Source organism: Drechmeria coniospora, chromosome 03, assembly GCF_001625195.1.
Source record: "Drechmeria coniospora strain ARSEF 6962 chromosome 03, whole genome shotgun sequence".
NCBI classification, from domain to species: Eukaryota; Fungi; Ascomycota; class Sordariomycetes; order Hypocreales; family Ophiocordycipitaceae; genus Drechmeria; species Drechmeria coniospora.
The window spans coordinates 5818932-5831380 of NC_054391.1; the positions used below are offsets into that span (position 1 = coordinate 5818932).

General features: G+C 61.3%; 4 protein-coding genes across 4 annotated transcripts; 3 read left to right on the forward strand and 1 right to left on the reverse strand.

The window, feature by feature from the left end:
* Positions 1–850: 850 nt before the first annotated feature.
* On the forward strand, positions 851–1654 carry DCS_07316 (uncharacterized protein; the record flags this gene model as incomplete). The annotated part of the gene is made up of 1 exon (XM_040804601.1): positions 851–1654. One exon carries the CDS (start codon positions 851–853, stop codon positions 1652–1654), a length of 804 nt encoding a protein of 267 aa, XP_040654705.1.
* Positions 1655–2537: 883 nt separating this feature from the next.
* DCS_07317 (uncharacterized protein) lies at positions 2538–4169 on the reverse strand (the record flags this gene model as incomplete). Its single annotated transcript, XM_040804602.1, has 2 exons — positions 2538–3403; positions 3530–4169. The coding sequence occupies 2 exons, from the start codon at positions 4167–4169 to the stop codon at positions 2538–2540; spliced, it is 1506 nt and encodes a 501-aa protein (XP_040654706.1).
* Positions 4170–7469: 3300 nt separating this feature from the next.
* DCS_07318 (uncharacterized protein) lies at positions 7470–7841 on the forward strand (the record flags this gene model as incomplete). The annotated part of the gene is made up of 1 exon (XM_040804603.1): positions 7470–7841. One exon carries the CDS (start codon positions 7470–7472, stop codon positions 7839–7841), a length of 372 nt encoding a protein of 123 aa, XP_040654707.1.
* A 2546-nt stretch (positions 7842–10387) lies between these two features.
* On the forward strand, positions 10388–10876 carry DCS_07319 (uncharacterized protein; the record flags this gene model as incomplete). Its single annotated transcript, XM_040804604.1, has 1 exon — positions 10388–10876. One exon carries the CDS (start codon positions 10388–10390, stop codon positions 10874–10876), a length of 489 nt encoding a protein of 162 aa, XP_040654708.1.
* Positions 10877–12449: the final 1573 nt, after the last annotated feature.

The window sequence follows — 12449 nt, forward strand, 5'->3', positions numbered from 1 at the left end:
TTCACGGTGGTGACATGCTCCCCTGAGTCCTATGTACCTACAGTAACAGGTGCCCAGTAATACTGTGCCTACCTGCATGGAACCTACCTCTAGTAGTAGTACGGAGTATTAATAGCCAATACCTTACTATGTGCCTAGGTAGTACCTAGGAATGCCCAAAATGGCACCTGTAAAACAATAGGCCGCTAGGCGTAGTAAGTACAGTCCTCCGTACTTGCGGAGTACAACTACGGTGTACGGAGCACTTGGAGGCTATTTCTAGTAATCAAAGTACGGAGTTGGTTAGCATTGGTGTGGGTTCGAGGGACCTGAGCGCTGGGTACCTGCACAAGTTCCACTCCAGAGACGAGGCTATGTACCAGCGAGACCTCGGTACCTGGGGATCAAGTACTCTGATGCAATCGTACCTATGTAGTATGCTGTACGGAGTACCTACTCCGTACATACAAGTACAGTGCTCCGTACTTGTACTTGGTACTCCGTACTAGGTAGTGCGCCGAGGCGTAGTGATAGTATTTCACTGGAGAGTTCTGGGAACTAACAAACTCACGGTACGATGAGAGCGGATACGGAGCAAGTACTTGCAGAGGAGGTACTCCGTGCTGGGGAATACTTGCAGGTGCACTTACGGAGTACCTGCACTCGGCACTGAACAGAGTGCTGACCTATTACTTGCTTGCTTGCCTCTCTCGTGCTCCAGCTCCTTTCCAGAGTCGCTTCCTGGCTCCCATCTCGACAACCCCCCCCCTCCCCCACGGCAAAAGTCATCGCATGCCCCGACACCGGCCCGCCGCGTCCACAAACTCCCGAGCCGGTGCCTGCGTCGGACGCGGAAGCGCACGCCGCCAGCATGGAGACGTTCAGAGCCCTCTTCACCAAGCCTGACCCTCAAGCCCAGGTCTGTCCCTCCCCCCTCCCCCGCCGCCCATGGCCCTCGGCTCCCAGGCCGCTCCGGACCCCCGTCACGGGCCTTGCGGCTGACCACCGGTCTCCCTCGCAGGCGCGGAAATGCAACGCCCTCCTGCGGTCCAACATGCGCAAGATCGACCGTGACATCGCGGCGGTGAAGCAGGCCGAGATCAAGACCAAGAGCCTCATCGTCCAAGCCGACCGGCGGGGCCAGCGGAATCCATCGCAGGCCAAGCAGGCGCAGAAGGAAGTGCGCGACTTTGCACGCGAGCTCGTCCGCGTCCGACGCACCTCGGCCCGTCTCACGACGTCCAAGGCGCAGCTGAGCTCGGTGCAGATGCAGGTGAACGAGGCCTTTGCCGTCCGCAAGATTGAGGGCTCCATCAAGGCGAGCGTGGGCATCATGAAGGACGTCAACAGGCTCGTCCGGCTGCCCGAGATTGCCGTGACGATGCGCGAGCTCGGCACGGAGCTCATGAACGCGGGCATCATCGAGGAGATGGTGGAGGACTCCCTGCCCATGGACGTCGACGGCCTGCTGGAGGACGACGAGGCCGAGACGGAGGTGGACAAGATCCTGGGCGAGGTTCTCAAGGACAGGAAGGAGCCGACGCTGCCGGCGGCACCGCTTCCGGAACCGCACAGGCCCGCACAGGCGACGGAGGAGGAGGAGGAGGAGGAGGAGGAGGACACGGAAGCCATGATGAACCAGATGCGGAACCGGCTCGACGCACTGCGAAGCTAGGCCTCCCGAGGTCTTTCCGGGCACTCGACGCGGTTGGTTTTTTTTTTTTTTTTTCAAAGGAGTGTATGCTCCGGCCAGCTCGATGGCGGCGCGGCAGGACATGGGGCGGTGCGGCCAGGCGAGCTGGAGGTGGCGGGAACGGGTTCGACGTCGACGTTCCGACGGGCCGCCGACAGAGGGAGGTGCCGAGGACGGCCAGCAAACAGGTGCACGGCACCGACGGACGATGAAGGCGACGAGGCCTCGACGGCGGCGGCAGCACGATGGGGCGAATGCGATGATGGCTGATGGCGACGGAAGACGAAGCAGGTCCCTCGACCCGCGCGGAACGTGGCCGGCACCGGACCACCTGGATGCTCTCGTCGCACGGCCACGGACGACGGCGAGCGACGGAGAGGGTTGCGACGTCTGTTTGCAGAAGGGCACCTCGGGCACCTACACGTAGCACCGGAGCGAAATGCAGCGCAGGATGCCAGTCGAACGAGGGAGCTCGGTGCCGACGATGGACGCGACGGCTCCGGAAGGCCCGTGACGGAGGGACGACGGCTTCACGCCACGGAAGGGTGGACGGCGACGGAGAGGACGCGGGTGCCGCGGAAACACCATGGCTGCCGGCACCTAGCGCGTCGGCATCACACGTGGCACGGCACAGGCGTTCAGGCGTTCACACGCACATGGGTTCACGTACATGGACAGACAAGAAAATGATTGCTCTCGTGCCTCGTCCCAGAGCCGTGCAGGTCACATGACACGGGCATCGAGGCACGAGCAGGTCCCATCGGCCGACGTCGACGTGTCCTCGCCGACGGCGCCGGCCACGCGTGCACACGGGGGTGGGTTTCCTTGACGGTTCGCTTCCAAAGGAGAAACACCGACCGGTCGTTCACCATGCCGTCGCCGCCGCCGCCCATGGCAGGGGACATGGGGCGAAATTGGCGTCTCCCGTCCCGTGCCGTGCGTGAAATTTGGCCCCGGCCGAGGGCACGGTGGGAAAGGGACGGCGGCAGTCGATGCTTGGCTCGACGGTCGGCGAGGCGGGCGGCCACTCGGCAACCGACAGGAGGCGTGGCGGCCCAGCCGGGAGCGCGGGAGGACTTGTTTTCTCAGACAAGCGATGCAGCTTCACCGCTCCGCCGGGGGAGCAGGCGAGGCGAGGCAACGTCGCAGGCAGGGGAGCGGATCCGGCGTACCGAGACGGCGGACGGGGAGATGAATGGTCGCAGGAGGAGCCGTCGGCGGATGGCCGTCGTCGTCGGGTGGCAAGGCTCCCGGTCGAGGGGACGTGGGTGTCGATGGCATCGAGGGTGCGTGGGGGACGCGTGGGACGATGAGAGCGGAGGGCAAGCGACGAGGTGCATGGGCGAGACGGGGCGTTGCTTGACCGAGTTCCATCGTGAGACAGGCAGGGTCTCGGACGAGGTGCGGGAGACGACGACGAAACGAGGCGTGCGGTGCGGGCCAGACGAGGCGTGCGGTGCAGAGGCCAGACGAGGCGTGCGGTGCAGAGGCCAGACGAGGCGTGCGGTGCAGAGGCCAGACGAGGCGTGCGGTGCAGAGGCCAGACGAGGCGTGCGGTGCAGAGGCCAGACGATGCAGGTGCGCTCGCATGGCCGGCGGCAGGGAGACGAGGCCGATCCAGCTTCTCGGTACCTCGCTCTTCAGCTGGGTCTTGGCCTGAGGCGAACGGGAGACGAAGGCGGGCGAGGGCAGCATGGGCAACGTGGGGGCTGCTCGCCAGAGGTACAGTCACTTGACAAAAAGGACAATTCAGTTTTGGTAAGCGCCACCCCTACAACTTGAATCGACATTTTTGCCACCCCACTGTGCCGTACTTTTATTCATGCACAGCACGGCACCGGCACTCCAACAGCGCACAGTGCCAGTGCACGCCTCCGTACCGGCAGCTGATGAGCACCGGCAGCCCGCCGTCCAGCGAGCGAGCGGGAGTGCGAATGGCGAGGGATCCCTGCCCGGCATGCGCTGCACGTACTTGGTGCCCAGCACAGCAGGTGTATCCGTCCATGCATACAGCACTGCACTTGAATACAGCAGGTAATACGGGATGCCACTTGGACATGTGGGTGCTCTGCGTGTGCGCTCCGTACACCCGCTCGCTCTCCTTGGTGGACGCAACCGAGTGCCAGGTGCCTGCGAGTCTCGGCGCCGCAGGGGACATGGAGCTCGACCAAGGCACTGCGCAGACCGGCAGCGGCTGAATGCACGCCGGGCTCGCCAACGCATCCGCGCTCGCAAACGAAACTCGTCGCCCTCCGCTTCGTCGGTCCGTCCGTCGACGACGGCCGAGGGCGCAAACGGTTCGTCCTGTGGTCAGAGCGCCCGCATCCGTCCGGACCCCCGGGGAAGCCTGAGCCAAGGGGGCCTTGGGCCGTGGCGGCGGGGGAGATGAGGAGCAGAGACGAGGCACGACGCTACCGAGCGGCCATGGTTTCCCGTGGCGATGGTCCGGCCCAAGCAGGGGGGGGGCATCGACCACTGCAGCACTCGGTACGGTCATGTCGACCACCTGTACATGGAGTGCGCACGAATCGGACGGCAAGTGCCTACTCGGTATTTTTTGACTCCGTAATACCACAGCAAGAGTGCGGACACTTGTGAGTCGTGTCCGTACCATGCAAGCTACCTGCCAGTAGTTGGCATTGATGGCGCACGTACAGCAAGTTGCCTGTCGCTGGTTGTGCCTGTAATACAGCATGGTAGGTGCCGATGGTCGTGCCCGTACAGCATAGCATGTACCTGTCGCTGGTCGTGCACGCAAGTACTACAAGGTAATACTAAGCACCTGTCGATGGTCGTGCACGTAAGCACAACAAGGTAATGCTAGGTACCTGTCGATGGTCGTGCCCGCACAGCGGTGCCTGTCGACGGTTGTGCCCGCACAGCAAGGTGTGGTGGCGAGGCAAAAATGTCGATTCACTGTGGTGGTAGCGCTACCAAAATGGAATCATCACTTTTGTTACCTAGTAGTGACTGTACCTGTCGCTGGCCGTGAACGTACCAAAGTACGTACAACAATACTAGGCACCAGTCGACGGTCGTGCACGTATTTACCTAGGTACTAGGTAGGTAAGTACAACAAGGTAATTTAGGCACTAACCTAGGTAGTAGGCACCTGTCGATGGTCGTGCCCGTACAGCGGTACCTGTCGCTGGTCGAGCCCACACAGCAAGGTACTGCCTGTCGCTGGTCGTGCCCGTACAGCAGGGCACCCGTCGCTGGTCGTGCCCGTACAGCAAAGCACCCGTCGCTGGTCGTGCCCGTACGGCAAGGTGCCTGCAACTAGTTGGTCGTGCACGTCTGGCAAGGCACCTCGGTTGCTGGCCTCCTCCGAGGTCGGGTTCGGCATTCTGTCCGAATGGGCACCCGACTTGCTGGCCCAAGTCGCCGACAGAGAATGTGACGTTGTCGCGGTGGGACGCGGAAACGGTTCAGGTGGGGATTGCCCCTCTGCTGGGAGCCGCCCGCCTGGAGCCGGCTGCCTCGAGCCGGCGGCCATTTCCCGCTGAGCCCAGGTTCGATGCCTCCCGTGCGGACGGCGGGAACGCAGGGGCGGAGTGGGTACGTAGGTTTACGGCTCCCGCACGCTCCCGCCTCCCCCTACAAGAGGCCAAACCCTACCGCGACCTAATTACCTGCTGCCCATGCACGGCGCACCTCCGAGGACGGGAGAGGGAATCAGCGACGGGCAAATCAGGGTCCTACGCATTCGTTTCCGGCTCGTCCATGGCTTTTTCGGCCGCCTGCAGCCAAGAGTCTCCCGTCAGCTCCGCGCCTTGGAGCTGAACCCCACCCCCTTTCCCCCTCGCCGGGGTCCTTGTGTCTTTGTACCGACGGGCAAGTACTTTCGCCGTGTGTGCGGAGTACAAGTAGGCTCATCACCAGTAGTATGGAGCAAGGTACTTTTGTGGATGTAGGTGTGGGCGTAGATGTGGGTGTAAGTAGGTGTGGGTGTGCAGTTCGCGTAGGTGTAAGTAGAACTACAGTACAATACGTGCAGGTGTAAAGCTACAGTACGTGCAGGTGTAAAAGTACAGTCCGTATAGGTGTAAACTACAGTCCGTATAGGTGTAAACTACAGTCCGTGCAAGTGTAAAAGTACTAGTACCTACCTTAGTACTAGGTACAGTCCGTGTAGGTGAAATACAGTACGTGCAGTGGTAAAACTACAGGACGTCTAGGAATAAAACTACAGGACGTCGAATAAAACTACAGGACGTCGAATAAAACTACAGGACGTCGAATAAAACTACAGGACGTCGAATAAAACTACAGGACGTCGAATAAACTACAGGACGTCTAGGTGTACATGTACAACTACATTATATGTGCGTCCAAGTGAACTGGGACGACGTAGAGGCGCACGCAAACACGCCCCTACCATGTCGGTCCCTGGGCACCTGCGGCCCAAGACACCACCCGTTCCGGAGAAAATGGTCGTTCTCCGGCCGCCACCCCCATCAAGGGGGGGGTTGGAATGTAAACGAGCGACGGAGGGCTTGCGGTAAAACGTAGCGGGCCAAGAATGGCATCGGACTGGCGGTCAGTGCTGCGGCCCCATGCCACGCCGCGTGTGGACGTGGGCGCTTCCGGCCGGCAGGGATGGTTCGCTGACGAGGGATGGCATGGAGCGCCGGGGAGACGACGAGGCGTTTGGCGTCGGCGATGAGCAGCGTACCGCACCGTGGTCCCCATCGTCCCGCGCATTCGGGATCGTGCCTGGGGGTCCCTTTTTGCACCGACTACCTGTGCATGTCGGTGTTGGTACGTGGCAGACGAGGTACTACTTATGTATGTACTTAGGTACACGCACTGTAGGCGCTGGTGGAGTACGTACATGCACATGTACTGTACGGTACGTCTGCGAGTCGCATTCATCTATGCTGGGCCGGACGGCAGGTGCTGGTAGCACTTGGGAGCACATTGTGCGAGTGCCGCCCATGTAACGTGCACTCGCGTTGCATGCATTCGTCCTCGCCTCGCCCTCTGCTCGTGCTCATGGTCGTGCTCGTGCTCATGGTCGTGCTCGTGCTCGTGCTTGTGCTCGTGGTCGTGGTCGTACTTGTGGTCGTGGTCGTACTTGTGCTTGTGCTTGTGCTTGTGCTTGTGCGTATGCTTTGCTTGTGCTTGTGCTTGTGCTTGTGCTTGTGCTCGTGCTCGTCGGCCATGCGAATTCGGTCTTGCCGCACCGTGGTTTCTTGGCCCGCCTGTCGTCGGCGTCGCATCGGTCGAGAGGAGACACATCGCAGGGCATCTTCGACCGTTGCCGTGTCGGGGCGGCTGCAGTTCGACGGTCGCGGTCACGACGAGGAGCAAGTGTGGCATGCCAGACGCCCGCCCAGAGTAGACGTCCGAGGCCAACGAGTACATGTACAAGGAGCGGTACTCGAGGAACGACGGCGGCGCACTTGGTACCTGGTACCTAATTACTTAGTAGTACCTAGTAGGTACGGGTACTTGGGCCTAATCGTGCTAGGTTCATCACCTATGGGCTGCCCGCTCAACCCCTCGGCCCGAAGCCGCCCGATACCCTTCCCCCAGGCCCCTCCCCCCCAGGAAAAGTGACACGGACAATGAAATGTGCCTGTGCTTGTACTTGAGTACATGCAAGTGTATGAACAAGCACACCAACCAGCAAGTACAGTGGTTGTGCATATACTGTACTCCGTACTCGCACGGCACTCAAACTCGTACCAGCTCGTGTCGCCACACGCAGCCGGCCGCATCCGTCGCTGCCCATCCTCCGTCCCGATGCCCCCTCGACCTGCCTCGGCCGGTGCGGTCAGACGAGCACACCGACATGCCGAGGTGGTGTCGTCGGTCAGCCCCCGTCCGACGTCGGCCATGCGCTGGCATCGTGCTCGACGTCCTGGTCCGCGTCATCGCATCCGGACGCTCTGCCGGCGACGAGGAGCATCGTCATCTTGGCACGCGCACCGCACGCCCCTCCAGCACACCATCAGAGGGCGGTGCACGCCGCACGATTCACACGTCGCCCCCCCGAAGCCTCACATCACGGCTCCCGGTCGCTGCCGGCGTCGCCGTGGGAGGGCGAGGCCCATGGGCGACGGGCAAGGCTTTTGGCGCGGCATCTACCACCGCTCGCGGCATGCGTCATGGTCATGGCACACCCTCCCTCCCTCTCGTCGCCGCCGATTCCGTCAACTCTTGACCGCTCCGTCGCCATCGCCACCGACGGCTTCTCGGACAGTCGACGGGCGCGAGGGCACCACCCAGTCCGACGTCGACGTCGACGGCCGCCTGCGCAGTCGGGTCGTTTGTCGGGCAGCCAACTCGTCGGACGAGCAGTCAGACGGCGAATGCGGCCTGCCGTCGGCGGCCCTTGGTCCCGCCATGGCCTTGCTGCCCGGTCCATGGCACGCTTTCGCCCTTTCGTCGTGCCGAAGCCAAGGCAGAAACCCGACATCTTGGGTAGGAACTGGGCCCTGGCAGCAGGGGGACGATGTGGTACGTCTGCACCTAGCAGCCGCAGCACTCGAGCAGGTATTATTAGTTGTACCGCTTCGAGTGCCAGGTACTGCAATAGGTACTCCGTACTGGGCACTGCATTGTCTGCCAGGTGCCAAGGGAGGTGGCAAGTACGGCACGAAAACGTTCCGGCCGCCGCAAGTACCTGGTCGGAACGTGTGCCTACCGAGTGAAAGTACTCGTACGCTGACGATACGCTGACGATGCGCTGACAAACAGGAGTGCTTACGGAGTGCTAATTACCAGGCACCTACGCTCCGTACGTGGTCCCCCCTACGTACTTGTAGTCCTCCGTACATGGTCCTCCGTACATGGTCCTCCGTACGCCGTGCCGAGTACTCCGTACATGTCGTATCAAACGCTGGCTGCTGACCCATCTGACTTGCGTGCTCCCTGTGCTCGGGTACTTGGCCCGCATACTGGCCTTCAAGTACATTGTACAGTAATTATACAACTGCGGTTCATTCGTAGAGTCCGTCCCTGCCCCGGAGACGGCGGCCATGGCCCGCGGTGGAGATGAAAGACGAAATTGGCACGAGGTCCTAAGCGAGCAACACCCAAGCAAGCAGCGACGCCAGGCGGTTGTGCTTCCGCTTCCGCCCCTGGGGGCTGTCCGGGGGTGGTGGGGTGCTACGTCGACGCCCCGCGCCCCCAGGTGAATCAGCTCGTACTTGTCGAGTACGCAGTGCATGTATGAGCAAAGTACGGAAGCGCCAGGTGCATGGATGGATGGATGTGGGCGCGAGTCCACTGTGCTTGTGCGTGCATGTAGCGGTGATTGTGCGTGGGCGCCATGCCGCAGGGTCTGGATGAATGGAGCAATGGATGAAGCAACGTGTGGACGACGATGAACGGGCGCCCAACGTGGGCACGCAGCCTGCTGGCGGAGACGACTAGCAAAAGCAAGGCGCACGCAAACACGCAATCCATACTGTGCGCCTGCAAAGGTAGTTGGCCGCTTGGCAGAGGCCTGCTCGGGTACCTGCCACGGTTCGTGAAGCCGTGTGCAACTTCCGTTTTCGACGGCACCACCAACTGGACGCGTCACGCCGCCGGCCTCTCGTCGTCAACAAACGGAAGCGACCCAACGACGGGGCAGGCGCTCCGGTGCGCGAGCAAACCTTGCACGCACCTGTGTACGGCGCGTGCACGTCCTGCCTGGTACTCGAGCGGTAGCCGGTACGGGAGCCGACCGCGCACCCGACCTGCGCTTTCGCCGTACCGACCGGCGCCAAGGTACCGCGAGGTACGGAGCCGGTACGCGCTCCTCATGTACACTCCTCATGTACACTCGCGGTTTCCTACCTCGGGGGGCACCTTCGCCGGTACGTGCTTGCTGCTTCCTGCGTTGGCACCTGCTGGGAAGGCAAGCGAGTCTCATGTTTCCTTTCGTCATCGGGGAGGCTCTGACCGCCTCGAGGCCCGACTTGTCGCGCCAACGAGCGAGGTGCAGGTACACGTGCTGTACCGTACGAGGACGAGAGGTGGGAAAGCGCACGAATCCATCCACCGCGAGTACATCGTCTGTACCTACCAACCCTACCATGCATGCTAATAACCAGCGGTGGATGCTAGCCGGCGGTGGGCGCAAAGTACCTGCTCAACGCGTGGCATGTACGGCGCAGCCTGGGCAGGCACCCACCATCCATCTTGCCACGGGAGCTCGCTAGTTGGGCCTGCTTTTTTCGTGAGGAAAGAGCGCGAGACTCGAATGGCTCGAATGGCGGCTGCACCATGCACGCCCCGAGCCAGGATCCGGAGCCACACCCCCCCCCCCCCTTCCCCCCCCGGCAGTGAATGATTCACACAGGTGCCGCGGCGCTTGCCATGATATTATCCATATCATCTCCCCTTCTTTCCTTTGCCTCTCTGGCGTTGCACTTTACTTGCTTCACTTCATGGACATCGGTTCGCTCCGCCGCCGAGACGTTTTATTACCAAGGCCTTCCCTCGAGCACCTAACCACGTCGGCTCCGGCTCTCGACGCGCACCTCGACCGTCCGTCTCCTCGCACCTCGACCGTCCCGTCTCCTCACACCCATCCATCGAAGCCGTAGGTGGAGGCACAGTCCACGCCTGACCCGGCACCCTTTCGCCGTCGTTGACCCCGGCCGGCAAGAGACGAGACGAGAAGACAAGGGAGGAAACGGTTCACGTCGGCCCTTCCGCGAGCTCTTGCCCGTCGCCGTCGCCGCGCCACCTTGCCACCAGGGACACGTCGTGGCCGCCATGTACGACTCGTACGGCTCGTACAGCTCCATGGGTGCCGGCGCCGGCCCCATGGACATAATCTCCAACAATCTCGGCACAAACGGCTCGGCCTGCGCCTTCCCCTCGTGGCCTCGGAGGCCGTCTCTGTCGGACTCGGAAGGCTCGGAGCCGCGGCCGACGTCGTTCCTCTCCGACGACGACTTGTGCATGTCGGACCCCTTCGATGACGATGCTCACAGCGTCTCGTGCTCGAGCACCAGCACCAGCACCCGATCCTCGCCCCACGCGCCGACGACGGAGCCGCCGCACCCCGAGCGCCTGTCCGTCGAGCACCTTTTGCAGCTGGAGCGCGAGCGCGTCGCCATGCAGCGTGAGTTTGTGCGTCAGGTCAAGCTGGAGAAGGAGAGGCGGCGCCAGTCGGCGCTGCGGGCGAGACGCAACAGCCCCAAGAAGAACACCAAGGGGAAGACGGCCGGCCTGACGACCATTGCCGAAGGCAGCGAGTGAGGGCCGCCGCTCGTTACGCTGGACTTGGGTCCTGCGGGCCATGAAACCCTGGACAGTGAGTCGAGTCCACGCTTGTCCGGCCCGTGATTGCGAGCTCGCTGGCTGACCTGAGCCTCTTAGACCCGGCCCACGAGACGTGGCACAAGCTCGCCCCCAACCCACCTCCTCCCCGACAGCCATCTCCGGATGGACGTTTGGTATCCTCGCACACGCACGACGAAAAGGTCGCCGTCGCGGGCTTGTGTCTCGGATTTTGCGTCGAGGCAATTCTCACTCGACGATTTCGAGTACGACGGTGACTAGTCCAGCCGTCGTCCTACTAGGTCCCTCTGGTGGCCTGCATTGGGACCCCGCTGCTGCGCGGGTCAGACCGTCGACCCGCTTCCGAGGAATGGATGACTCCGACGCCGGCCCCACACACCGCCCCTGGCACTCGAACCCAAAACGCACACCTACACTTGCTTCCCTCCCTTGTGCCACCTGGGTTATGACGGAAATCGACACTGGCCGCCGGCTCAGGACATGGCGTCGGCCATTCCTGCGGGAAACCAAAACGAGTGCATCCCAAGCAGGACTCCCCATGCCGTGATGGCCAACGTTCACCATCATCATCATCATCACCATCATCATCATCATCACCATCATCATCATCATCCATCCTTCCTCCTCGTCACGCATAGCGGCACACGCATCAACAGCAACTAAATCGATTTGGCATTAGACGTAACGGGCAAGCCAGCGAGCGATAGCAGCAACCCTTTGTTTTATCTGTTTTCCGCAACCCTTTGATTCATCTTTTTCCGGCACCTGTTCCACTTCCTCGCAGCACTTTGTACATCTGTTATTTCCCGCATCCCTTTGTTCCGTCTTTTTCCGGCACCTGTTCCACTTCCTAGGACCTGCCTGCCCTCTTGTGACGAAACAAGATTGTTGCGTTTTAGTCTGCCTGCTATTCTGCGAGATATACCCCATCTGCCCTTCCGCTCGTGCGCATGTACTTGGCTTCTAGTCGTCAATTTCATAATGGCAATCTCTCGAGTCCGCACTCAACCATAAACGCTCTCGTGATATGCTTGTTGGCTTCTGGCTGTCAGTTTCATAATGGCAATCTCTCGAGTTTGCACTCAACAATGAAGAATGCTCTCGTGACATGACTACTTGCCACCATCGAGTTCTGTTGTGAGGGCGAATGCGTCGTAACCGGCCGTAGTGTTGATGCGTCGTAACCAGCCGTAGTGTTGATGCGCCGGGATCGATGGATCGACATGGTGGAGAAGCCTAGCACGGCCGCAACGGGACGGTCCCTTTTATTGTTCGGCCCCATCCAGGGGTCCACCACACCCCCTTGCCGAGTCGTTTGCGGGACAGCTACCCTACACCCCCGCGCTCGGTTTCGCTTTTCCTGTATTTTCTGACAAGAATCAAGACGTTGGGCACCCAAGTAAAAAAATCCAAGGGATAACGTTGTGCATCTTGAACGCTATTCTTGGAAGACAGATACATTGACCTGAGCCCCCCTCTGCATGATGGCAGTTTGTAGACAAGGTCGATAGATATGGTCGGTCTTGACGGC